The sequence below is a fragment of the Populus alba genome, chromosome 13, assembly GCF_005239225.2.
Source record: "Populus alba chromosome 13, ASM523922v2, whole genome shotgun sequence".
NCBI lineage: Eukaryota > Viridiplantae > Streptophyta > Magnoliopsida > Malpighiales > Salicaceae > Populus > Populus alba.
Window position 1 is genome coordinate 2,103,618 of NC_133296.1, and position 26,303 is coordinate 2,129,920.

Consider the following 26,303-nt stretch of genomic DNA (forward strand, 5'->3'; position numbering starts at 1 on the left):
CGGTGTCAGCGGAGCAAATCCAGCTCTCAGCTGCTCAATTGATATGATTCCCACATTTATGAAACTGATTTCTGCTTTTTCAACAATGCATTACACTGGATACATCTCCTTGGAGTTCCCATTCACTGTCATTGCCTGGTCCACGCAATGTTCCTACATTCTATATCCCCAAATTTCTCTTCCATTACACGATTGCAGCTCAAGTTTTCTGCGAGTATGGAATATGATGCAAGTGCAAAAGACAGCTCAAGTTTTCTGCGAGTATGGAATATGATGCAAGTGCAAAAGAGGCCTGGCAGAGTGGCAGGCTCATGTGCTTCAGTCTTGGTCAGTTTAAAATGCTTTGCTTCTAAGCAATTTGTGATAGCGGTTGCTTTTCAAATAGCTTTTCGTGCCGAAAAGCATGCCAATAATATTTTTTCATTTTTAAAAAATTATTTTTGATATCAGCACATCAAAACGATCCAGAAAGTACAAACCATACTTAATTTTAACAAAAAAAAAAATAAAATTAAAATTTTGCAAAAAACAGGTTGGACCGCAGTGCCAAACGGCCTCTTAAAGTTAGAAGGCCAGATGCAGTCTAGACGAGAACTTTGGAAGAGAAAAGCAACACAATGCACTGATAAATCATTAGATACATTCAGTTTCAGGACCTTCTCAAGAGCTACAAACTGTGCATTAACATTACAAGTTTTAGTAACCAAGAAGCCATAGAATGTCTGAAAAGAAAGTGTGCCCTCTAGCTAGCATTTCAAATTTGGACTACCCCGTTGTATAATTTAATTTCATAACCTTGCGGACCTTTCCAAATCAGCTCTGAATCCTTAAATCAAAGTTACATCCATTTCTTTTTCTGTAAAACATACATCGAAAGTCTCCCATTCCATCCTCAGAGAGAAGTTCAAGCCAAACAAAAACCTGCAAGGTCATCAATCCTTCTTTCTTCTTACTGTTATAAACTGGATGTTGAAGAGGAAGTGATCAGGAGCAACAAAACTAGTATACAACAATCACGGAGGCTTCATCTTGTATCCAAATAAACCAGAAAGAGTGTTCTGCGGGCTCTAAGCTTTAGACCGCCTAAATTCAAACCAAATTTCATAGTGATTAAACAGCAAGCTATCATGTGTATGCTTTCCACTATACTCGAGTCCCAGACTGGTCAACCTCTTAGTACATTCCTCACTTCCAAGTCTTGAACAGAACTTTATATTATGTGACACGAAGATGCGGCCATCATAAGGTTTCAGCATGCCCACTAATCTCTCCAGTCCAGCCCAGACAAGCTTATCAGGCATATGAAGAAACACAGCACTAGCATATATCAAATCATACACAACTCCAGAACCAAACTTGGAGAAATCCATGTCTTCACCTTTCACAATCAGAGGACGCTTGTGTAAAAGACCCTGAGAGGGAAGCTCGTATCTGAATGCAGCCATCAGAGAGAGCTCGTCTCTTTCAAGACAATGGAAGTGCTCGGGGATGAGATAACGAATGAAATGCAAGCCAACACGGAGTGTTCCACACCCAATCTCTAGAACACGTGAATTGGGTGACAGGTGGCTGGACTCTGCAAGGAACTCAAACACATCGCGTCCACCAGCCCAGGGCTCCCCATAGTTGCTATGATGCTCTTCCACAAGTAGCTCGCCAGGACATGGGAGAACAGTGTTGTTATCTGACACTAGCCCTTCATAATGTGATATGCCCTTGAACCTGAAAATAAGGACTCAAATCAATTAAAAATCATTCCTGTACCCTGAAATTAAAATGTACAAAATACCAATTTCTAAGCTTGAGTGTACATGCAGAAACATACAAAGACATGCTCAATTTTGTAGGGACAACCACTATAAGAGAAACCGGTAACATTAACTACTAGAAGTTATGACATTGCACTTAGAGTGTGCGTGAAGAAAAACTCAACTCCCAAAATCAAATCAAATCAAATGTGTTCCTGTGCATGTTCTCAAATGATTGTTACTTCTTTCCATGACACTGCATTTCGCCAGAATACCGTCATCTCCTTCCAATACATTAATTACCTCTCACTCCATTCTATCAAACATGGATCAAGTGCAGAGATATTGACAATAAAATTTGCAGGATAGCAATGGAGCACCGACAAAATGTCCAAACCCCAGGAAGAAAAACTCACTCACGAAATCACGCACACAAACACACATGGTTGTGATTTTGCAAGATTAAACAGATTTTAAAAAAATGAACACCTTTCCTTATTAAAAATGTGCACCTCAAATTACCCAATTTGGTACCACAGCCCAAACACATTAACACATATAACATCCTTAGAAATTCCATCTTTTCCACCAAACAATACAGCATCATCCAAAAAAACCACCCAAAACCCCCAAAATCCAAACTTCTTCGACACCCAATACACAACCATTCAAAACAAAGAAAACCCAGAACTCAAAAAAACCATATAAAAACATAAAAGAGAGTTACTTACTGAATGAGATCTTGTAATTGTTGAGCTCTAGTACGGGGATTAATCCCTTTACGAAGAACATTATCTTGCATATGTAAGCCATTAGCTTGGATCTGATCCTTAATCCATTTAATATCCTCTTGTGTTGCAGATATTCTCTCTTTTTTATCAACCTCGCCAAGCCCACCCCGAACATTGTTATTATCATTAAAGCTTCGCAAAGAAGAAGGGCATGAACATGTAGAGAGCGAAGATAAGAGAAAGAACAGCATTATTGCTCCTACAGAAACAGAAAGGACTAACGTGGGAATTGAAATTACTATTCCTTTTTGTGTTGGTGAATATGTTACTGTTGACAGTGCCATTCTCTCCCTGCTCCCCTCTTCTCTCTGCTTCTTGCTTGATGCTGGATGAAAATGAAATTTTTTTTTTTTTTCTTTCTGTAAAGTTCAATGTGTGACCTGTGTCGTTTTAGGAATAAGAAACACCGATGAGTTCGAGTTCGAGTTCGAGTCCTTCACAAGCAAGTTGTGTCGTTTTGGGGAATTGGAATTCTAATTCTATATACAGTACATTGTTTTTGTGTTTTGCATTGATTATTTTTTTATTTTAAAAATATTTTTTATTTTTTTACTTCAAATTAATATATTTTTTAATATTTTTAAATTATTTTAATGCATTAATATCAAAAATTATTTTTTAAAAAATAAAAAAAATATTATGTTGATACATTTCTAAATAAAAAATACTTTAAAAAACAACTGCAACCACATTCTCAAATAACATAAATTTTAATGATGATAATAACAATAATAATCCTAACAAAACCTTTAAGATAAAATCTCACCCATAATTTATAATTACAATAAATAAAAATCATTCTAATCATTTTATGCTTTAGTTGTTTTTATATTTATCCTCTATATTTTAAAAAAATATATATAATTTATATTGAGTGTCAAATAGATTAAACAATTAGTGGGAAGGACTTATTCAGTAAAACCACAAAGCCTTTTGCATCCAACCCTAAAGCTATAAACAAATTGAAGGGATGGATTCTACTTATCATTTTAGCTTTCAAAAGCAGGGAAGTAAAAACCAGTGGAGGATTTGGTCAATGAAATAAGTAAATTTTCAGATTATGGAAGATGCTAGTGGACTCTCCATGGAATCAACAAGATATAAAATTATATTAAAATATTTTTATTTTATTTTTAACATTGGTATAATAAAATGATCTAAAAACATAAAAAAAAATATAAAAAATATAATTTTTTTTCAAAAACATGATCCTATCGCAATATCAAATACCTCAAAAATAAAACTGACTTTTTTTTAAAAAGAAAATGAAACAAAAAAGAGCATGAGTGCAATAGTGCCAAAATAATTGAATAAAGGCATATATTTATACTTATTCATATTAGATTTTTTTTCTACTAAAATTTAAGTAGAATTTTTCTCTATTATAGAAGGTCTCGGGTTATTAATTATATCTCTTTACAATTATACACAATATCAAATCATGATCCAATCATTATGAATTTCACTACCTGTGGTCAACGGTACTCGTCATTTCACTTCAACACTTATAAGTATATTCACAAAATCTAAGGAAGAATAAAATTTAAATATAAGCATCCAAGTCATAAAAATATTATATTAATAATCTTGTTTGTTTATATCCATACATCGAAATAGAGTTATGACATCATTAATATATAAGCAAAGTATTACTCCTACGACAAATGAGAAGATTTGCAGGCATGCAAGACAAACATAATTATTATGAAAATAAAACAACTATAGTAGTGTTTAATCTTTAAAATTATTAGTTACACATCCTTGATTTATTTCTATTTAATCATTATTTTTTATTTAATATAATCATATTACTACACCTTCTTTGATATCTAGTCTACATTATTTCTTTTGAAAATCTAGAATCTCCTAGTGTTCTCTTTATACTATTGTTTTTGTTAGTTTCTAAATTTAGTTATTTTATATTAATATCATTAGTTATCCATGTATATTAAGTTCATTATTTGAAAATGTTGATGTCAAGAAAACCTTTTAACATAATTAGCCTCCCTTCAGGAGTAACTAATCAAGTTTTAATAAAAATATTTATATCAATATAATTCATTAATATTATTAGCTATTCAAAACCTACAATAAATAATCGGATTTTTTTTAATTTTTTAATTACATCCCTTCCTAATGCTAATGTCAAAAATCCTTTGACATCATTAATCTCTTCTTAGAAGTAGCTAGTCAAATATTTCTCTCATGTACTTCATTTCCTTCCATCATTCATTTAATTACTTACATAATAATATCAGAACAAATAAATAAATCTCATGATATCAACATTAACACAACATAACAATTTTATAAATATTGGGCATCTACCTGCTATGTTATAAGCTCCTTTTCTAGCTCGGGTTAGTATCACAACCGTCAAGGCATCCCCTACGAATCAATTATCTCATTGATCAAAATTATTTTAACATACTTAATAATATAAAAAAAAATCACCATTATATTTAATTTTTCATTTTAATTTCTAACTGAATTAGCCATATGTTACGTATAACTTCATCATTTAAATTTCCTAATGATAATCTAAATGATTAGCCACACGTAATTATTATATAATATTTTATTTTTATCTTTCTTTGTTTATTTATATCCTAATTACATCATATATCATATCTTGACAAAATCCTTGTGCTAACTTAAAACATAACTAACCCGGCTCTCTATTTATAATTGTCAGTTAGCCCTAGTAAAGAAAACATGAAGTTGTTGATTTCAATAATCTTTCTTATCTAGAAACCATTTTTCTAATTCTTTTATCTAACAATTTCTTATTTATTTATAATTTTTTTATTCTAAGTTAACTTTATTTTTTAAAATAAAACAAAATTATTTTTGGATGATATTTCTAATATGTACAGTCTTGCATAATATTTTATTTATTTTTATTTTATTCAATCAATTTAATTTACTTCTTTATTTCTATTATTGTTTGCTTGAATAGAAAAAAATACTTTAATAAATAAATTTAGCAAACACAATTAAATAAATATCTTGGCTTGTGATATTAAATATTTTGATTTATCTTTATTCCTCAATTTTTATTTTTACTGTTAGTTATCATTTATGATTTTATTTATTTAATTATATATACACATGCATTTTTTTTCACTTATTTTTTTAATTATGAAAATATATTAAAAAAATCTACTTATATAATTTTTTATCAAAATAAAAAAAAAACATAATGAAACGCGGTTCATATATATATATATATATAGAATGATTCAAATTTTGTGCTAGGCCAGGTTTAATTACTATCCTCTTCAGAATCCAACAAATCGACGTCGTTTTACAAGATTTGTTGATTCAATTAATCACCATGCCTAAATCCACCCTCCTGTAAAAAAGCATCCATTAAACCCTAATTCCAAAAACACAGACACAGAAATAGAAAGAAAAAAACTCTAAAATTCATTTCCAATCCACAAAACAATGAATTCTCCAAGGATTCTGTTCAAAATTTCCCAGAAAAACCCTAAATTTCTCTCCTTGTGCTCCCTAAGCTATTCTCACATTGACAGTCACCTCATTACGTCACAGCACCGCTTGATTTCCTCCACTGCGCCAGTGAGTTCATGGATGGATTCCATCAAAGGTGTCTTCACTGGAAAAAAGGCAGAAACTGAAGACACCCCAGAGTCATTCACGTTACTCAGTAAGTCTTGCGTCACTGCCTGTCACGTTAGTTCTCAATCCAGTAATCAGCAAATTTTATGGTTTTAAGTGTTTGATTTGATTTGATTTTTTGTTTTTTAGAACTCCCTTCAGTGTTTTGAGAGTGAAAGTGAAAAACTTGAAGTGTAACTTCTGTGTTTGAGGGTGTGTTTCAAATAGATGAATAACCTGGATGCTATTAAAATGAAAGCTATTTTTGTTAGTTTTGATTATTTTTTTTTTAATTTTAGGCTTCGCAGATGGGATGAAGAATGCGAGGAGGGTTGGATCGCTAAAGCAATTCGTCGTTGGTAGAAGCAGTGAAGCGACTTTTTCTAGTGCCTTTGAAAAGCAGGAAGCAATAATTCGATATCTAGGTGCACTTGATCCCACTGGAGAGGTTGGTTTGTCCCTTTATAGCTGCCTTTCTTATGTACTGTCACGCACGGCTTGTATCTACTTATTAACTTTGTCCCTTTACTGCAAAATTGCTGTGGTATTGCTCTTTACTAATAGTAGAGTATCTTCTGTCATTCAAATGATGAGTTGGAAAAGTATGAAGCAAATATGCAATCTGGTTTATTAATATTTTGGGTTAGGGGATACTTTGATGGTTAATTTTAGTAAAATCAGGGCTGGACACCAAATGAAGGGGATCATCTTTATGTGATTTTTTTTGAAGGTGCCATTTGCCAGCAAGACTTTTCAACACTACCTTATAGTTCTAACCTTACAATTATAATTTCACTATCTCGCAGCAAAGCCTTTTCTGGTTGGGGGTTTGAATCTTCTGGTGCTGAATATTCATGATACACCTCTTGTTTTTTATTTTCTGACAGCTCTTCTATTGGCTGAAGTACTTTCTTGCATTAAACTTCAGTCATGTATAGAATTTTTGCATGCATTTTTTGTTTCCTGCAAGACTGGTTCCCTTGTTTGTTCGTATTTTTCCTAATCTTCTGTTATTTGATGGGTTCTGGTTAGATTGCTGGTTAAATTATTTAATCATCTTTCAATGTATGCATTCATGTGTAATGTGCCATTAGCCTCCCAAGACATTTGTGAATAATCTCAGTAAATTGTTTTGTGGTGTTGGGTTCAAATCTTCTAGTGCTGAATATCATGAGCCAGCAAAGTTGATTTTACCATATGATGCACCTCTTTTTTTCTTTTTTCTTTTTTCTTTTTAATTCTCTAATATCTCTTTTATTTGCTCATATTTTGCCTTTCATTGTCTATATATATATATACACACACATCCCTGATAACTTTGGTCATGTATAGAATTTTTGTGTGTATTGAATGCTGCTTGCAAGGTTGGTTCCCTTCTTGGTTCTTAATTTATTTAATCTTGTGTTACTTTTTCATGGCATCTGGGAAGGCTGTTTGATTATGATTTTAGTTTCATTGTTTGTAGAACCTCCAAACAAGTCAAAAACAAGAAGCAGCGAAGCACTGTAATTGCACAATAGCAGATGTTGAGAGTACACTTTCTAAGTTTATATGGGCTAAAGAAGCACAGAATAAGATGCAAAAATTAAAGGAAGAAGGGAAACCAATGCCGAAGAACATGGCTGAGGTACTGTTGCTTGCATTTTATTCTAGTTATTACTCTTTTTAAAGAGTTTCTACACTTCTGCTTCATGTTTTTGTGAAAGATTACGAATATGGATTGCTGAATGAGGGTGGTTGTTCATTCACTATGATGGGAAAACCAAACCAGTAAATCAGGAATCAAATCCTCTGTTAGAAGTCATTCTATGTGTAAGATGTTACTGGGTCCGGGGTTAGTTAATGTCAGAAGAAGGCCCTGATATCAATTCTTTTTTTGGCTCAGTTTTACAAAATTTGGGAAGACAAATGAATTTGCTGTCTTTCAGGACCACTCTGTATCTTTATAGTCATGTGATTTGAACCTGTTCAAAGCAGAAGTCGTAGCTCCATACATACCTTTGCTGGTATTGAACATTTTTCATAGTTGGGCTATTCTTCAGAAAAAAAGTGGAAAAATCTGCATAGTCACGTTATGGGCTTGTGTGCTGAACTTTGTTCTGGATTTTAAGCCAAATGATCCTATATGCTTTGTTATTTATCAATCCAGTCTTCTTTTCCACATGAAGTGTTTGATTTAGTCAATTGTTTAGTTCCATTTTTATTTCTCGGATCTGTAGTGGAGCAATATAGCAACTGTTCTTTTTTCTTTTCAATTACTCTCTAGAAGTGGAATGTTAGGAAGATGTATCATCGATTATTATCTCTGTTTCTAGGTCCAGAAGTTGATGGGATCGACACCTTTGGATCTTGCTCGGTCTAATTTGGCTAAGAGTGGGCAGATCAGCAAAAATGCACTCTGTCCATGTGGTTCCAAGAAGAAATACAAACGGTACTCTTTATCCTTCAGATTTCTTTCAGAAAATGATTGTATTTCTAGAATCTTTTGTTTAGAGTCTTCCATCAACCAAAACATTGCATTATAAGAGTGAACTCAGAAGGCGTGACCAAGAATGATTTACCGGAGATTCTACAGTTATTTGCCACAGTTATTTGCATCCCAGCAAGCTCATGCAGCTATCTGTCAGATCATTATTTGGATTTCCTGTTCATGTCACCTTGTCTGTTATTGTTTTATATAGTTCTTAGATATATTAGACTGCAAGTGTTAGACAATAGTCAGAGGTTGGCAGGCCTTCGCTGCTTCATACTCTCAGGGAATCATGTTTCCCTTCTGTATTTACCCAAACCGTGTTTTTTTCTCTTTTGTGGTGCGTTTGACTTGTTTCTTCCATTAGCCTGGTCCTACCAGAAACAGGTTGACAACACTATCTGGACTCGACTGTTCCTTCTTTTATCGGGGATCCCTATACAAGAAGTTCAGCACTAATCTGCGTTTTTTTGTTCGTGAAATCTGACTAGCTCCTTGTATTTACTGTGAAGGTGCTGTGGAAAGGAATGAGGAGATCGGAAGGTCAAATGGAAGAGGTGCACTCAAAGCATGTGGCCGATATGGTCGGTTCTTGAAAGATCGGAGAAAAGATTTGCAGTCCCAAATTTTGATTCATTTTTCACAAGCTAGAGGAGTTCGCCTAGATTGAGCTCCTAATTTTGTTTGCCATTAGCAGTATGTTCTCCGGACAGGTTGTTAAGCCGAAATTGGCTGCTTGTAATTGCTCCTTTTACAAATGAGATTGCCATTGAATAAATAAAGAAGAGCAACTTTTAACCAGACATGCCGCTCCATCAGGCGTTGTACTGCTTTTGAGGATTTAGGGGGTATTCTTTTGGAATTGAGGTATAACCTTTTTTTTTTTATGTTAATATTTGATTTTAAAAAAAAATTAATATATTCTTTAGTATTTTTAGATTGTTTTGATGTATTGTTTAGGTGAAATAAAAATTTGTACATGAAACAGGACAAGCACTATCTTTTTTCCCTATTCTATATGCATATTAAATAACTTTATCAAATATTTTATGCTATCCCATTTTGTATTAAATAACTATTACATATCATTATAAGTTTTTATATAAAAAAGAAAGCTTATAATAAAAAAGCATTGCTTGTCAAAATAATAAAAATTAATGAAAAGATAGAAGGGAGTTTTGTGTAAAAATACATTTTCCTTTTTAATTTAAATCATTTGAATTTTTAGGAACTTCATTCTCATTTATTTTTAAAGTCTCACGATAAATATAATCAAGACATTATTTTTTGTTTCTTGGTTGAAAACTTTACAAATCCTAATAGATTTTTATGTCCACTTTAAATAGAAAATAAATTTATAAATAAGAAGACATAGTTATGATTGAATAAATACATTTATTAAATGTTTTTTTAATATTTATTTTAATAGAAATAAAACTAAATAAAAAAGAGTTTTGAGAATCATCTTAAGGCACAGTGGAGGAAAAAAAAAACCAAGTGAGAACGAAAAGGTGTGAGACTTGTTGAGCTTCAAAAAGAAATGGTCCGTTGGGTCTTAATCATGAGCCCCATTCTTGAAAACCCTAAAAGGAGAAGCCCCTCTACTTGTTTATGAGTGTGTTTCAGTCCCTGTGAGAACCAAGAACCGGCAAGAGAGAAAGACTGGAGCAGGTTTGGGTTCAGCTCCTGCTTTGCAAATGATGATGATGCGGAGAAGCACCTTCACAGCTTCTGCTTTTCAGCTTCACCAACGACAAATGGAAATGGGTAATTTTCCTAAACTCCCTTCTTTCTTATTCTTCATTCACCAGCACATCACTACTTCTACAGCTTCTACCACCACAATTAGTCCTTCCTCGAGAAACAATGGTGGGTTTTGTAATAATTATAGCACTCTTCATAGTGTTGCCGATGCCGTTGCTTCTTTCAATGAGTTGCTTAGCATGCGTCCAATGCCACCCGTTGTGGAATTTAACAAGTTATTAGGGTCCCTCGTGAAAAAGAAACATTACTCAACTGTAATTTCTCTCTGCAAACAAATGGATTTGTCAAATATCAGACCTGATGTGTATACTCTTACCATTTTGATTAACTGCTTCTGCCACTCCAACCATGATCATTTTCATTTTGCTTTCTCTGTTTTGGGTAACATGTTCAAACTTGGTCTTCAACCTAATCATGTCACTTTCAGCACCCTACTTAACGGCCTTTGCTCTAAGGCCAAAATCATTGATGCTGTAAAATTATTTGATGAGATGGTAAAGATGGGGTATGAACCTGATGTGATTACTTATAGTACTATAATTAATGGTTTGTGCAAAATGGGCAGCACCACCATGGCAATCCAGTTGCTCAAGAAGATGGAAGAAAGAGGTTGTATGCCAAATGTGGTGGTATATAGTACAATCATAGATAGCCTTTGCAAAGATAAACTCATAACTGAAGCCATGGAATTCCTATCTGAAATGGTCAATCGGGGCATTTCACCAAATGTGGTTACTTACAGCTCGATTCTGCACGGTTTTTGCAATTTGGGTCAATCAAATGAAGCAACAAGCTTGTTCAAGCAAATGGTTGAAAGGAATGTTATGCCAGATACAGTGACATTCAATATCTTGATTGATGGACTTTCTAAAGAAGGGATGATTTTAGAAGCTCGGTGTGTTTTTGAAACGATGATTGAGAAGGGTGTGGAACCAAATGTTAACACTTACAATGCTTTGATGGATGGATACTGTTCACAGAGCCAAATGGATGAGGCCCAAAAATTGTTCAACATCATGGATCGCCAGGGTTGCGCACCTAGTGTTCGAAGTTATAACATATTGATCAAGGGGCACTGTAAGATTGGAAGGTTTGATGAGGCAAATGGACTCCTTGCTGAAATGTCTCATAAAGCATTGACTCCTGATACTGTCACTTATAGTACTCTTATGAAAGGTTTTTGCCAAGATGGGAGACCTCAGGATGCACAGAAGCTTCTTGAGGAGATGTGTTCTTATGGCCTGCTTCCGGATTTGATGACTTACTCCATTGTGCTAGATGGCTTATGCAAACAAGGCCATTTGGATGAGGCATTCGAACTGCTCAAGGCAATGCAGGAGAGCAAGATAGAACCTAATATTTTCATTTATACTATCCTTATTCGAGGGATGTGCAATTTTGGCAAGCTTGAAGCTGCAAGGGAACTGTTCTCCAATCTTTTTGTTAAAGGAATACAACCTGACGTGGTTACATATACTGTCATGATCAGTGGAGTTTTGAAAGGAGGACTGTCAAGTGAAGCATGTGAGTTGTTTAGAGAAATGGCTGTTCATGGCTGCTTGCCGAATAGTTGCACTTACAACGTTATAATCCAAGGATTTCTTCGAAACGGTGACACATCAAATGCAGGACGACTAATCGAAGAGATGGTTGGTCGAGGATTCTCTGCAGATTCGTCTACATTTCAGATGTTATCGGATCTGGAATCGAGGGATGAAATCATAAGTCTATTTATGCGTAGAAGCTCTCAAGGTAGAAAAATGAAGTAAAATCTTTCCTATCAAGTGTAGTTTTCATCAAAATAGTTAGGTTTTTGTACACAAAAATATATTTTGAGAACGAAAACACCTTGCTAAATTGAGCTAATTAGCATTTGAAAAACATTAGAGCTGTAAAGACATTTACACTGCAATATTGGAATGACTCTTTTAACTCTTCACTGGTTTTCAAGGGCATATAAGTATTTTCACATAACTTATTTGTTATTTTTAAATTTACTAGTGATAAATAGCACGAGAAAATAGCCAAAATATTTTTGGAAGTAAAAAAATTAAACCTGGCATGAAAAATTATTTTTATATTTCTCATAATGGATTTTTTGTTATTATAATTTAAGTTGAAGGATATTTTGGTATTTAACCAAATATAATAAATAATAAATAGTTAAAATACATGGTAAAACTATAAAAAATGCCCTTGAAATAAATAAAAATCAAGCCTAAGGTTAAGGAGCATTTTTGGCTTCTCATAATAGTTTTTTTGTAATTGATTTTTATATTTGGCCAAATAAAAAAAAAGGATGTTCATATGACACTTAAGTTGTAATTATAAAGACGTATGCCTTTTAATATTCAAAAATATCCTTTAATAGTGTTGTTATAATATTTTTTTCTCTTTTCTCCTTTAAAAAGTACTAATTTAATTATTTTTGTTGTTGGTATTTCAATTATAGTCCTTAATCTTTTATTTTGTTCTTGACTCTGAAGTTTTATTTGTTTTCAATCTTATTTTTCAATATACCAAATATTATATTTTTCAATTTGATTTTTATTTTTTTGATTTTTATCTTTTCTTTTTTATTTTATAAAAGTTTTATTAGTTTTTTATTTCATTATTCAATTTAAATTGATAGTATTATATCTTTCAATTTAGTTTTTATTGTTTTGATTTCTATTTTGTTTTTCAATTTCACTCCTCCATCGTAACATTATTTTTATATTTGTGTCATTTTTTATCCTCATTCTCTTTGATATTTTTTAGTCTTTTTGTTAAATTTATTTTTCTCTTTAATTTTGCGCTCTAATCAAATAAAAAAATTATTATTTTTTTTCAATTTTAATCCTTATTATTTTGATTTTTAGTTTTTAAATAATTCTTTTTTTATAATTAAATTTTTTTTCAATTTTAACCTTCAATATTGAATTGATTAAGAATTAGACTTCATGTTTTTTTCGATTAGATGATTTAGGTTTAATAAATGAGGTCACAGATTTAAAAAGTTAGCATAAATTATTTTTTAAAAAATCTTCATAATTCTTTTTATTTTTTTTACTATGGTATTCAAATTTCATAATCTAAAATACAAGTTTAGTTAAATATCACAAATTAGCTTTCCTCTAATTATCAGAATTACATATTTATAATAAATGATTTTTTATATTATTTTTTATCTCAATTTAGCATTTAAATATCATTAAAAAAAAAAAAACCGGCCCGGCGCCGAGGCAAGCAATCCGAATTCCTAAAATGAAATGGTACCTTGGGTTTGATGATGAGCGCAATTTGGAAAACCCTAAATGAGAAGCCCCTCAGCTTGCGTGTTCCAGTCTCAGTGACAACAGCTAACTTTCTTACTAGAGTGAGACTGGGAGCAGGTTTTGTTGGGCTCAGCTTCTGCTTTGCAAATGATGATGCGGAAAACCACCTTTACAGCTTCTGCTTCTCTCTTTGAGCTTCAACAACGACAAATGGAAATCGGTGTTTTTCCTAAATTCCCTTCTTTCTTATTCTTCACTCACCAGCAAATCACTACTTCTACAGCTTCTACCACCAAAATTAGTCCTTCCTCGAGAAACAATGGTGGGTTTTGTAATAATTATAGCACTCTTCATGGTGTTGCCGATGCCGTTGATTCTTTCAATGAGTTGCTTAGCATTCGTCCAATGCCACCCGTTGTGGAATTTAACCAGTTATTAGGGTCCCTTGTCAAAAAGAAACATTACTCAACTGTAATTTCTCTCTGCAAACAAATGGATTTGTCAAATATCAGACCTGACGTTTATACTCTTACCATTTTGATTAACTGCTTCTGCCACTCCAACCATGATCATTTTCATTTTGCTTTCTCTGCTTTTGGTAAAATGTTCAAACTTGGTCTTCCCCCTACTACTGTCACTTTCAATACCCTTTTTAACGGCCTTTTATCTAAGGCCAAAATCACAGATGCAGAAAAAATGTTTGTTGAGATGGTAAAGATGGGGTATGAACCTGATGTGATTACTTACAGCACTATAATTAATGGTTTATGCAAAACCGGCAACACGACCAGGGCTCTTCATTTGATCAAGAAGATGGAAGAAAAAGGTTGTACGCCAGCAGTGGCGACATATAATACTATCATAGATAGCCTTTGCAAGGATAAACGCGTAAACCAAGCCACTGAATTCCTATTTGAAATGTTTGATCGGGGCATTCCACCAAATGTTGTTACTTACAGCTCGATTCTGCACGGCTTTTGCAATTTGGGTCGATTGAATGAAGCAACAAACTTGTTCAATCAGATGGTTGAAAGGAATGTTATGCCAAATACAGTGACATTCACTATTTTGGTTGATGGACTCTGCAAAGAAGGGATGATTTCAGAAGCTCGGGGTGTTTTTGAAAGGATGACTGAAAAGGGTGTAGAACCAAATGTTTACACTTACAATGCTTTGATGGATGGATACTGTTTAAGAAGCCAAATGGACGAGGCCCAAAAATTGTTCAACACCATGGTTCGCAAGGGTTGCGCACCTAGTGTTCGAAGTTATAACATATTGATCAAGGGGCACTGTAAGAGTGGAAGGATTGATGAGGCAAAAGGACTCCTTGCTGAAATGTCTCATAAAGCATTGACTCCTGATACTGTCACTTATAACACTCTTATGAAAGGTTTTTGCCATGTAGGGAGACTTCTGGATGCACAGAAGCTTTTTAAGGAGATGTGTTCGTATGGCCTGCTTCCGGATTTGATAACTTACTCAATTGTGCTAGATGGCTTATGCAAACATGGCCTTTTGGATGAGGCATTCGAAGTGCTCAAGGCAATGCAGGAGAGAAGGATAGAACCTGATATTTTCATTTATACTATCCTTATTCGAGGGATGTGCAATTTTGGCAAGCTTGAAGCTGCAAGGGAACTGTTCTCCAATCTTTTTGTTAAAGGAATACAACCTGATGCGGTTACATATAATGTCATGATCAGTGGACTTTTGAAAGAAGGACTATCAAATGAAGCATGTGAGTTGTTTAGAAAGATGGCAGTTGATGGCTGCTTACTGAATAGTTGCACTCACAACCTTATAATCCAAGGATTTCTTCGAAACGGTGACACATTAAATGCAGTACAACTAATCGAAGAGATGGCAGGTAGAGGGCTCTCTGCAGATTCATCTACATTTCAGATGTTATTGGATCTGGAATCTTATGATGAAATCATAAGACGATATCTGCATGGAAACTCTCAAGGTAGAAAAATGAAGTAAAATTTTCCTATCAAGTGCAGTTTCCATGGCTTTCTTCAAAATAGTTCGGTTTTTGTACCCCTTACAAGTTACTGCACTCATATTTTCAGCTTTGATGAGTGATTTCTCAAATACGAATAGATGATCCATTAATTGTTTATATACTGATAATATTTTATTTATTACAAGTGCTTAAGACTATCAGAATGGAAAAATGGAGAGTAGCAGTTTCAAAGGGAATGCAGTTGCCAATATCTGGAAGTTGGTGATAATAAAATGGCATTGCAAATGAATCTTGCTAGTTGGGCCAGCTCCAGCTCCTAGTCCAAAACAAAAGGAAAGCTAGGCATGTGTGGGTCTATAATATCAGACTTGTTAGATTTATGAATGTTATAAAATAAATAAATAAATAAAAAACCCTGCTTATTTATTTCAATACCAAACTTGGTCTCTAAAGTCTTAATTATTTTTATTTAATAAAATAAATTTAATTTTATTATATCACGTATCAATTTATCATCAAATTATCCATTTCAAGTGCTAAATCCAGTATGTAATGATGAAATAAAAAAAAATCAGTGATAAAAATAGTTTTTAGTGTCATCTACATGGATTTAGAAAACAGGTCCACTGGGTTCCTTCTGGTTTATCCATTCATTACTAAAGACGAGAGAAAGACTGAACGGAAGTCTGGATTTGTGAGAGTGAGAGATTGGCTACTTAGGTTTGCTTTCACCTTCTTTATGAACACTAGGAGACAGCAGCTTTTTCTTATGCCTTCGATTTCGCTTTCGAACATGATGATGCGGAAAAGCACTGTCGCAGCTTCTGCTTCTTGTGCTTTTCAGCTTCTTCAACAACGACAAATGGAAACGGGTACTTTTCCTAAATTCCCTTCTTTCTTGTTCTTCATTCACCAGCACTTCACTACTTCTACAGCTTCTACCACCAATACTAGCCCTTCCTCCATAACAAATGGTGGGTTTTGTAGTAACTATAACAATCTTCATAGTGTTGCCGATGCCGTTGCTTCTTTCAATCAGTTGCTTAGCATTCGTCCATTGCCACCCGTGGTGGTCTTTAACAAGTTATTAGGGTCCCTTGTGAAAAAGAAACATTACTCGTCTGTAATTTCCCTCTGCAAACAAATGGATTTGTCAAATATCAGACCTAATGTTTATACTCTTACCATTTTGATTAACTGCCTCTGCCACTCCAACCATGATCATGTTCACTTTGCTTTCTCTGTTCTGGGTAAAATGTTCAAACTTGGTCTTCAACCTACTCATGTCACTTTCGGCACCCTACTTAATGGCCTTTGCTCTAAGGCCAAAATCATCGATGCTGTAAAATTATTTGATGAGATGGGAAAGATGGGTTTTGCACCTAGTTTGATTACTTATACTACTATAATTAAAGGTTTATGCAAAATCGGCCACACGACCAATGCACTTCAGTTGCTCAAAAAGATGGAAGAAAAAGGTTGTAAGCCAGACGTGGTGGCATATAATACAGTCATAGATAGCCTTTGTAAAGATAGACGGGTCAATGAAGCCATGGATTTCTTTTCTGAAATGGTGGATCAGGGCATTCCACCAAATGTTGTTACCTACAGCACAATTCTGCACGGTTTTTGCAATTTGGGTCAGTTGAATGAAGCAACAAGCTTGTTCAAACAAATGATTGGAAGGAATGTTATGCCAAATACGGTGACATTCACTATTTTGGTTGATGGACTCTGCAAAGAAGGGATGATTTTAGAAGCTCGGTGTGTCTTTGAAATGATGACTGAAAACGGTGTAGAACCAGATGCTTACACTTACAGTGCTTTGATGGACGGATACTGTTTACAAAGCCAAATGGACGAGGCCCAAAAATTGTTCGACATCATGGTTGGCAAGGGTTTTGCACCTAGTGTTCGAGTTTACAACATACTAATCAATGGGCACTGTAAGAGTAGAAGGCTGAATGAGGCGAAAACACTCCTTTCTGAAATGTATGACAGAGATTTGACTCCCGATACTGTCACTTACAGTACTCTTATGCAAGGTTTTTGCCAAGCAGGGAGACCTCAGGTTGCACAGAAGCTTTTTAAGGAGATGTGTTCTTATGGCTTGCTTCCAGATTCGATTGCTTATTCGATTTTGCTAGATGGCTTATGCAAACGTGGACATTTGGATGAGGCATTCAGACTGCTCAAGGCAATGCAGGGGAGCAAGATAGAACCGCATATTTGCGTTTATAATATCCTTATTCAAGGGATGTGCAATTTTGGTGAGCTTGAAGCTGCAAGGGAACTGTTCTCCAATCTTTTTGTTAAAGGAATACAACCTACTGTGGTTACATATACTGTCATGATCAGTGGACTTTTGAAAGAAGGACTATCAAATGAAGCATGTGAGCTGTTTAGGAAAATGGTAGTTAATGGCTGCTTGCCAAATAGTTGCACTTATAACGTTGCAATCCAAGGATTTCTTCGAAACGGTGACCCATCAAATGCAGTACGACTAATTGAAGAAATGGTTGGTAGAGGATTCTCTGCAGATTCGTCTACATTTCAGATGTTACTGGATCTGGAATCCAATGATGAAATCATAAGTCGATTTATGCGTCGAAGCTCTTAAGGTAGAGAAATTTTCCTATCAAGTGCAGCTGCAATGTATTGTCTTTATTCAAAATATTTAGGTTTTTGGACCACTTTCAAGTTATTGCACTAATATTTTCAGATTTGATGAGTGATTACTCACGTTCCAGCGACTTCACTGTGTCCCCTTCTAGCACTATAGCTGACATCATACTGTATTTGATTTGAATCTGTCTGTGTATACATTATTTCTTCGATAATTTGTCTCATTTCTTGTATAAATTTAGGTATTTTGATTTTGAATTTGTACCTAACATTCTTTCCTGTACTGATCTTCATAAAGAATTACATGAAAGTGTGCACCTGATGCTCTTGATCTTGTGCAATTAGCCATGCCCGCACCAGGTTATACTGGAGCTGATTTGTTTGACTTGGTTTATAAAGCTGGTGTTTTACTGTGGATTGAATTGCTTACCAGAGAGAGTGATATATCCAGAGAGCAGATTTCAAACATATGCAGCAGTTGTGGAAGCTACTTGGTTGCCATCACCATGGCTGATTTGAGATTTTCCAGAGCTGCATGCATCCGTTTGAAGTTTTGTTTTGAACTACAATCATCTGTGCTGATATGATGCTTCACATTCGCAAGAAGCAGCTAAGGCAATTCAACCCTCATTGAGAAGAGGAGGGTTTTTTTTTCTTCCTTTCTAATGTAAAATGGGAAGATTGTGGCCAGTTTGACACTGCAAGGATGGAGTTTTACCTTCATCTAATTCATGCACGTTAATATTCTAAGCCCTGTCAGCTATCAAGTTGCTTGAGTTTATGATTCTGGTACTGTTATGGCTTGATGGGATCTTATGTCTACAATGCTCAGTGATTAAGTTTCGGCTCTCTTCATAGAAATGATATCCCCGCGGTATGATAAAATAGTATCAAGAAAAATTTATTGATACTCTTTCGATAGTTAGGATTCTTTGGGTGGTTAGGTTTTTTGAATAATTTAGAATCTGCTATAAATATATATAATATAATTTTATTTTGATATAATGAAAAATAAAATTTTCCACTCATGTGAATGCAAATATATTATTGAACCACGTGAAACTTTATTTTTATGTTTTTTTATAATTTATCTCTTATTGTAATATTCATTAATAATTGCTGCATGTTTTTCCACAACAATACCATAACTATAAAATTTAATTTAATTATACTGTTTGAAATTTCTATAAAATTCAATAGAATTAATAATTTTGACTGTTTTACTTTTAATTTAAAAATTATTTTTATTATAGTAATTGTTTTTATTACAAGTACCTTTTATATTTATTTAAAATGACATAGAATAGAGGCATTTTAAGGAAGGTATAAATAGACTTATCTCATACAAATTGTTTATTAAATTTGTTGAAAAAAGAACTGAAAAAACTTGTATTTGCTTAAAAAAAAAACCTTTTTAAATGTTAAGCAAAACAAATTCTAGAAATATTTCAATAAAAATTAATGAGTTTTCATTCAAACCAAACCAATATTAATTAGAATGTTTGAGAACGCGGTATAACTCGTGGTCTTAAAAAAAAAATATTATATTTTGGATCATTTTAATGTATTGATCTCAAAAATAATTTTTTTAAAAATAAAAAAAATATTATTTTAATACAAAAATACTTTGAAAAAACAATCACAACCATATCCACATTTATAAAGAGGTTCATAATTGATACATGTTGCAAGAATCTACCTTGTCCCTGATTTATTTTCTTTAAACACCCAAAACAAATCAACCATAATATTGCTAACAATCTTTCATCTTCCTTTTGTTCTTTTTATTTAATTGGATTCTTATTTGGTTCTGCATTAAAAAAATATTTAAAACTATTGTAGTTGATTTTTAAAATATTTGTTTTTAAATATATTAAAATAATATATATTTTTATTTTTTAAAAATATTTGTAATATTAGCAATAAAAAAACTTAATTAAAATAAATAAAATTAAAATTTTTATTAAAATATTTTTAAAACATTAAAAACAAATTAAATCTAAATCTCCAGTCATGTTCTCTACCGAGATACTAAACAACATAGTAATAAAATTCAAAACTTCTATCTTTTACTTTAACATCAAAAGGGAGCCAGAAGGAACCACCAACTTGTTGGAAGCTTTTGACATTCTTGCCAATATTCTTTCCCACTTCAGGCAATTTCTTGGGCTCAAAAACCAAAGCAGCCACTCCAGCAATAACAACTAGTTTAGGCACTCCTAGACCAAACAAAGCATTGCAAGTTAGAACCTGTTTAACCCTCGGATTTCTACTCGTGTGTTTTCCCAAGAACTAGAGAATTACAGGAGCTGGTTTTTAGTCAAAGAAAACAATGGTGTTAAAAAAAGTGGAGTTAGAAGATGGGGGAGTTTTGTAAGAGATAGAGTTATTTTTGGAAGGAAAGAGAGAGGTGAATATTTTTGGAATATTATCTTCAATGATAATTTTAATAGTATTTGACAGGGGTTATACGAGAAGCATGCAAACCCTTGATTTCTTTCCCTTTTCTCTTTGTTGGGTCGATGTTTGATTTTCAATCACTATCTTATCTTTCTTTCTTTTTGATTGGCTGGCTTCATATGTCATTGATTTTGGAAATGCTAATATTGGGAACTTCTGAACCCATCTGCTAGAATTGATATGATGGGAATGTGGAGGTAGAATCCATGTTGTATGGGATCAAAGCTACTAGACACACAGCGAGAAGTCGTTCTGCTTGATGAGTTCGTACGTTAATTTCAAACAATTGAAGCACATTGGTAAAAGATATTTATCAAGTCATTGTTTCTGATTTCTTATGGAGTTTTTGTACTTTGCAGAAATTATTTGGAGAAACTATTAGGCTGACAAGGTATTTCCTTCCATGACTTGACACAAGGTACTCGCAGAACCTTAACGTGTTGCTACTTGAATGTTTTTGTGCTGTAAACTTGTGATCCATGATGCTCCTTTTCTTGTTCTATGTGTATGTTATTAACAATCTAAGCGTCGGATATAATCACTAGTTTCTTTTATAATGTATACTAACGGTAAAATCATCGCAAGAGCTACAAAGTTGGATTGGGATTTTTCATTTCTCAAAACTCCAACATGTGCCTTCTTTTGTTACTTCGATTATGTGCGCTTCAAGCTTGAAAAATAATCATAATGACTATGACATCTTTCTATAATTAAAAGCTAGTAGAGATGCTTCATCTTTGACTCTATCAGTAGTATTAGAATTTTAGTTTTACAAAAGGGATGAAATGAAATTTAATATGACGGTTCTACGAGATTGTGATTGCATTTCAATGAACACTATTTGTTTGAGTTTATGTGCTATCAATTTGAAAGTATATGAGGAAAAAAACATCCTATTATCCTTGCAGTTCTAATAGTTTAAAGGATAAACTATTATCGGTGTTGAAAATAACATGAACTTATAAATGCTGGTGTCATCTGGCACTTTCCCATGAGGAAATTTTTTACAGTTCTTATGTTGGAAAATTTTCAAATGACCGGGGCTTGTGCAATTCAAGTGCAAGCACTCAATAATTGAAAAGAAATATGAAATAAATTTATACTATAACATAAAGACAGCTACTATATTTCTCCATGTTTAATTTTACTCAAAATAACAGAGCAATTCAATGGCATTAATTGAGGCCAGAACTATTATCCAACTCTTCACAGTTTCACTTGCTTACAAATTTTTAAACTCGTTGTAGTAATCTTCTTCATTTAGGGATTTTTCATGTTTGACTGCGTAGAATAGAGATTCACTGAATATAGATGCATGATTTTAAGTTCTAGGATGAGTTGGGCCAGTCTGGGATAACCTTGATTTATGAAAAACTTATCTTGCTAGCGCCAAACGAGATAAGTTTAAACTCATTGTAGTAATCTTCTTCATTTAGGGATTTTTCATGTTTGACTGCTTAGAATAGAGATTCACTGAATATAGATGCATAATTTTAAGTTCTAGGATGAGTTGGGCCAGTTTGGGATAACCTTGATTTATGAAAAACTTATCTTGCTGGTGCCAAACGAGATAAGTTTAAACTCATTGTAGTAATCTTCTTCATTTAGGGATTTTTCATGTTTGACTGCTTAGAATAGAGATTCACTGAATATAGATGCATAATTTTAAGTTCTAGGATGAGTTGGGCCAGTTTGGGATAACCTTGATTTATGAAAAACTTATCTTGCTGACGCCAAACGAGATAAGTTCTAATCTGTTCCTTTATCCGTGAACTTTCCTTTTGTTGTTTACTTTAGTAGGCTCATTGGATTTTAGCCCCATTTCTATTCAAATTACTAACACTCGAATGCTTTCGCCGTGCAATTTTAGGGTATTCTTTAATTACAAATTTCCATTCTGTGTACTGCTATAATGATAAGATTTACTCGTTTTTCCGTAACTGCTGAGAAAATATATGGAAGGATATTGAGGTTACCATTTACAAAACAGTATGGTTGTGTGCTAGATGGGGGCCACATGCCTATAAATCAATGTGATTCTCCTCACCATTTCTCAATCCCATTGAAGGAAAACCACTCTCCATTGTGTATAAATTTCTGAAGTGCCGATCTAGTGCCTCCAAGGCTGTCAGTGAAGTTCAAACCTTGTGTGTTGTTGAGACTCTGCTTATTATGTTGTCCCGTGGTGATAGCCATTCCTCTCTTTGTCATCTCTGTGTTGAGGCAGCTATGAAAAAGCTAGCTGACCCTGGGAGCACAGCTTTTGACAAGCACTTGGCTGAACACAAGGCCACTCTGGATAAGCTTAACAAACAGTATTTTGATACCCTCAAAGAATTGGATGCTGAAAAGCGGCGAGGGAAGGAACTTGAGGAGCTGGAGAAGGTGGCCCGTAGCGAGTCTTTGTTTGGTGCGCCAATTAATGAACTCAACGTGCACGAGTTGAAAATGCTAAGGAAGTCCTTGGAAGAAATTAAGGAAAACATATTGAAGCAAATTGAGAAGATTTCTGCGGACAATGAAAATCCAATCTCATCCTCCTTTGCGAATATCGCTGGAGTCATCAATCCTTCTGTGAGTAGCACTGCCAGGGGTTCTTCCTCTGCTGATGTCAATGACCATGATGATGGCCATGGACATTAACCGTCTTAAATCTGAGACTAGGAAATAAAATGGATTTGCTATCATCCTGTTTCTCTTTTGAGTTTCATATGTATGTTAGTAGTCGCTCTCTTTTCAGTGGACAGCAGTGTGTGAATGTCAGAGACATCAAATGTCTGCAGATGTGCACTTTGAATAAATATTAGATGAACTGGTCGCTTGTAGTCTTGTTTCTTTTTGATATGATGCTGGATTACTTGTCATAAATGAACTCATCCTATAGTGTTTGCTTTGATTGAAGAATAAATGTTCAGGTTGTTTTGGGAGAATGTTTGTGGATGAGGGGAGCTAATAATCATTGATTGAGGCACAGGCTGTTGTCCTCTTGGTAGTGAGCAGATGTGAGAAATTTAATGCTTGTCATATCTGATATGAGTGCAAATTAGGCACCACTGATTGTGCTTTATAGCTCTATCAATTCAACTGACTCTGTTGCTATGATCACACAAATTGGTAATAGAGAGGTCAATTTGGTTTATGAAATGGAGAATGGTGAACACTTTGCGCCAGAGTATTTCAAATACAAACTGATAGTGTGGTGATTTAATTGGATTTTATTTTGGTATGCATGCACGATCCCAGTTTCTAATTCAGAGCTTTTTAGCACTAGTCATATGAGAGAGGGAAGGTCAACTATTAGCAGTTCTTAGTTTTTATCTTATCTCTAATTCAGAGCTTTTTAGCACTAGTCATATGAGAGAGGGAGAGTCAACTATTAGCAGTTCTTAGTTTTTATCTTATCGGTGAATGTATGCAGTTATGCTAGCATCTTTTATTGCAGATGCATAGGCCGTGTTAATATATATTCCATTCCTGAATCTGCTTGCATTCTCAGAAGGTTCTCTGTTGGAAATGATTCTTACTTAGAATACCAATTTACAAGATGAAATATAAGTTGATGTTGATTTATTTGCCAACATTTCATGCATGCATTGTGACTGTTTGTATACTTTCATACTTTTCTTTTCTGCTCATAATTCTATTACATTAAAGATTTTTCTGTGTTTGCTTTTTCTTCCATTGAGAAAAAACCACACCAAATAACCTTCAGGTTTAGAAATCTTAACCAACTATATTTAAGCCACTCTACAGGCTTAATTTTGTCTGAATAAATTACTCTTCTTATGATAAATCACTGTATGAACTAAATTTCTCTTTCATGATGATATCTCTAGTTTCTAGTGCATACATGTGCATCTAATTGACGCTCCTTAGAGAAGTTGCTTTCTCTGGTCCACCACCCCTTGAGGAGACTTGTTGGCATTTTTTGTTATCTGTAGCTAGTGGTGAAGTTTTATTTTCAATTACAAACCAGAATGCCACTCTTCCGTCAATGGTTACCATTGCTGGTTATCTGCAGTTTTATGCATTATTTCCCCAAACTAACTGCTTGCTTTTCCCATTTAAAAAGCTCTAGTCTGCTATAGTTAATTTCTTTCCTCCATTTGGTTGTGGTGATGATTGATTTTTTCTGTATTTCATGCACTTAAGGCTTGCTATGTTTCATTTTATACGATATCTCAATTCTATAAATCTATGCTAGAGTGATGACAAATCTCATACTTATTTGAAAGGATAGAAATTTATTTCAGAAATTAAGTGTATAAAGAAGGCAAGTATAGTTTAGTTTCAGTTCTAATTGAGAGCATAGAGGTGATAGAGTAGACCGAAGGCATAATCAAATTAATTGAATCAAGCTCTTATGTACATACATAATAAAAGTACGGGTACTTTTTAACTTCATCAATTATGTTTTTTCCCTGCATGGTATCCCTTGTAACGAAAGTGGATGGCAAATGTTGTTGCTTTGGCTTTCTATTTTTCTGTGCCCGGCCAATATGCAGGATATAACTGTAAATACATTTAGAAGACAGAACACAAAGATTGAGGAACAGCACAGAATACTAGTTACACTGCATGATCATGGGTCCAAAAAAGGTAAACATGGAAGAAGATAATTCATCAAGGTAAGTAGGTCGATATTTTTTTTTCACTGAAGAAATTAATGGTGAAAGTTTATTTGGTGTTTTCAGTTTATTTTAGATTTCCTTATGGAGTAACTATGGTGCTTTGTTGCACTACACCTAAGCTCATTGTTCTTTCGCATGCCTTCTGTTACCTAACTCAGCTTTTATTCAGTTCTATGCATGTTTGTTGATGTAGTCCATGTCAGCACACCTTCTTTCAAAGAAAGCAGTTTCTATAGCTTCATCACTTGGAACCAGTAGCAAGAAAAGTAACAGAAGGGTCTTGTCACTGATTTGTATTTGGTAGGGTCACGATTATCAGATATCCCACATCGAAAACAAAGGAACTGAGCTTCCATCAAGTGCTTATAAAAAGAAAAGCAAACTACAAGTAAATCTCACGCAGCCGCGCGGTGCGCACAGAGCGAACTATTCTTTCGCCTTTTACTAAAGAATACCGTGTGCTCGCCGCAGATAGCGGCATACGCTTATTTTTGGAGGGTTCTCTTCGTCAGAATGAGAGCCCCAACAATTCTAGTATGAAGGTTACCCCTTAGTCGCGAATTTTAATACTAGTAGTACCGTATAAATTACGAGGCGCAGATATTCTATAATGAAAGCGCAACTAGAATTTAATTTAAAAAATTTATTAGCGTTTTTAAATAATATGATGGTGGGCTTTATTCTTGAGCCCTAATTTGAGCTTCTTTCCTCTACTTGCGTCTTCTTCCCTGTCTCTTTCTCCTTTCATCTCTCATTTAGGGATTAGCAGAGCCCAGGTTTACTCTCTCTAGAACGAGGGCTTTTTCAATGCGGTATGAGATTTGTTTGGGAATAGAATCTGTACTTTATGAAATATGCCCTAATTTGCTTGTTCTTATGCATTTTTCTTGCTCTTTTGATTCCATCCCCATGAGAACAATTTCTTAGTTTCAAAATCCATCTCTTACTAGCATAGTAAAAGCCT

General features: G+C 34.0%; 6 protein-coding genes and 1 non-coding gene across 13 annotated transcripts; 6 read left to right on the forward strand and 1 right to left on the reverse strand.

The window, feature by feature from the left end:
* Positions 1-595: 595 nt before the first annotated feature.
* On the reverse strand, positions 596-2,948 carry LOC118053266 (uncharacterized). The gene is made up of 2 exons (XM_035064476.2): positions 2,480-2,948; positions 596-1,722 (listed from the first exon to the last, which is right to left on the reverse strand). Exons 1-2 carry the CDS (start codon positions 2,821-2,823, stop codon positions 1,068-1,070), a joined length of 999 nt encoding a protein of 332 aa, XP_034920367.1. The 5' UTR covers positions 2,824-2,948; the 3' UTR covers positions 596-1,067.
* Positions 2,949-5,829: 2,881 nt separating this feature from the next.
* LOC118053265 (uncharacterized) lies at positions 5,830-9,434 on the forward strand. The gene is made up of 5 exons (XM_035064475.2): positions 5,830-6,212; positions 6,463-6,611; positions 7,629-7,790; positions 8,479-8,594; positions 9,146-9,434. The coding sequence occupies exons 1-5, from the start codon at positions 5,990-5,992 to the stop codon at positions 9,162-9,164; spliced, it is 669 nt and encodes a 222-aa protein (XP_034920366.1). The 5' UTR covers positions 5,830-5,989; the 3' UTR covers positions 9,165-9,434.
* Positions 9,435-10,128: 694 nt separating this feature from the next.
* Positions 10,129-12,263, forward strand: LOC118053264 (uncharacterized). Of its 2 annotated transcripts, XM_073404098.1 has the most exons (2): positions 10,130-10,400; positions 10,963-12,263. In XM_073404098.1, exon 2 carries the CDS (start codon positions 10,970-10,972, stop codon positions 12,164-12,166), a length of 1,197 nt encoding a protein of 398 aa, XP_073260199.1. In that variant the 5' UTR covers positions 10,130-10,400; positions 10,963-10,969; the 3' UTR covers positions 12,167-12,263. The 2 variants fall into 2 exon arrangements, with proteins under 2 accessions (XP_034920365.1, XP_073260199.1); XM_035064474.2 differs by having other exon boundaries at positions 10,129-12,263.
* Positions 12,264-13,608: 1,345 nt separating this feature from the next.
* LOC118053263 (uncharacterized) lies at positions 13,609-15,871 on the forward strand. The gene has a single exon (XM_035064473.2). The coding sequence runs from the start codon at positions 13,802-13,804 to the stop codon at positions 15,638-15,640; it is 1,839 nt and encodes a 612-aa protein (XP_034920364.1). The 5' UTR covers positions 13,609-13,801; the 3' UTR covers positions 15,641-15,871.
* A 225-nt stretch (positions 15,872-16,096) lies between these two features.
* On the forward strand, positions 16,097-19,035 carry LOC118053262 (uncharacterized). Of its 3 annotated transcripts, none has more exons than XM_035064470.2 (2): positions 16,097-18,244; positions 18,547-19,035. In XM_035064470.2, exon 1 carries the CDS (start codon positions 16,228-16,230, stop codon positions 18,241-18,243), a length of 2,016 nt encoding a protein of 671 aa, XP_034920361.1. In that variant the 5' UTR covers positions 16,097-16,227; the 3' UTR covers position 18,244; positions 18,547-19,035. The 3 variants fall into 3 exon arrangements, with proteins under 3 accessions (XP_034920361.1, XP_034920362.1, XP_034920363.1); XM_035064471.2 differs by having other exon boundaries at positions 18,594-19,035; XM_035064472.2 differs by having other exon boundaries at positions 18,609-19,035.
* A 1,144-nt stretch (positions 19,036-20,179) lies between these two features.
* On the forward strand, positions 20,180-25,868 carry LOC118053261 (uncharacterized). 4 transcript variants are annotated; one of them, XM_035064465.2, is made up of 3 exons: positions 20,180-20,975; positions 21,068-21,126; positions 22,715-25,868. In XM_035064465.2, the coding sequence occupies exon 3, from the start codon at positions 22,881-22,883 to the stop codon at positions 23,349-23,351; it is 471 nt and encodes a 156-aa protein (XP_034920356.1). In that variant the 5' UTR covers positions 20,180-20,975; positions 21,068-21,126; positions 22,715-22,880; the 3' UTR covers positions 23,352-25,868. The 4 variants fall into 4 exon arrangements, with proteins under 4 accessions (XP_034920356.1, XP_073260242.1, XP_034920359.1 ...); XM_073404141.1 differs by having other exon boundaries at positions 22,777-25,868; XM_035064468.2 differs by having other exon boundaries at positions 21,068-21,099.
* LOC118053329 (U5 spliceosomal RNA) lies at positions 25,741-25,856 on the forward strand. Its single transcript, XR_004688348.1, has one exon. It is a non-coding gene; the product is annotated as a U5 spliceosomal RNA (small nuclear RNA).
* Positions 25,869-26,303: the final 435 nt, after the last annotated feature.

Excerpts from the sequence above, each read along its gene's own strand:
- LOC118053266 (XM_035064476.2), bottom strand. The coding sequence starts at position 2,823 with ATGGCACTGTCAACAGTAACATATTCACCAACACAAAAAGGAATAGTA. Across the intron at positions 1,723-2,479 it reads CAATTACAAGATCTCATTCA|GTTCAAGGGCATATCACATT; the intron begins GTAAGTAACTCT and ends CCTTATTTTCAG.
- LOC118053265 (XM_035064475.2), top strand. The coding sequence starts at position 5,990 with ATGAATTCTCCAAGGATTCTGTTCAAAATTTCCCAGAAAAACCCTAAA. Across the intron at positions 6,213-6,462 it reads AGAGTCATTCACGTTACTCA|GCTTCGCAGATGGGATGAAG; the intron begins GTAAGTCTTGCG and ends TTTTAATTTTAG. Across the intron at positions 7,791-8,478 it reads TGCCGAAGAACATGGCTGAG|GTCCAGAAGTTGATGGGATC; the intron begins GTACTGTTGCTT and ends CTCTGTTTCTAG.
- LOC118053264 (XM_035064474.2), top strand. The coding sequence starts at position 10,331 with ATGATGATGATGCGGAGAAGCACCTTCACAGCTTCTGCTTTTCAGCTT.
- LOC118053263 (XM_035064473.2), top strand. The coding sequence starts at position 13,802 with ATGATGATGCGGAAAACCACCTTTACAGCTTCTGCTTCTCTCTTTGAG.
- LOC118053262 (XM_035064470.2), top strand. The coding sequence starts at position 16,228 with ATGGATTTAGAAAACAGGTCCACTGGGTTCCTTCTGGTTTATCCATTC.
- LOC118053261 (XM_035064465.2), top strand. The coding sequence starts at position 22,881 with ATGTTGTCCCGTGGTGATAGCCATTCCTCTCTTTGTCATCTCTGTGTT.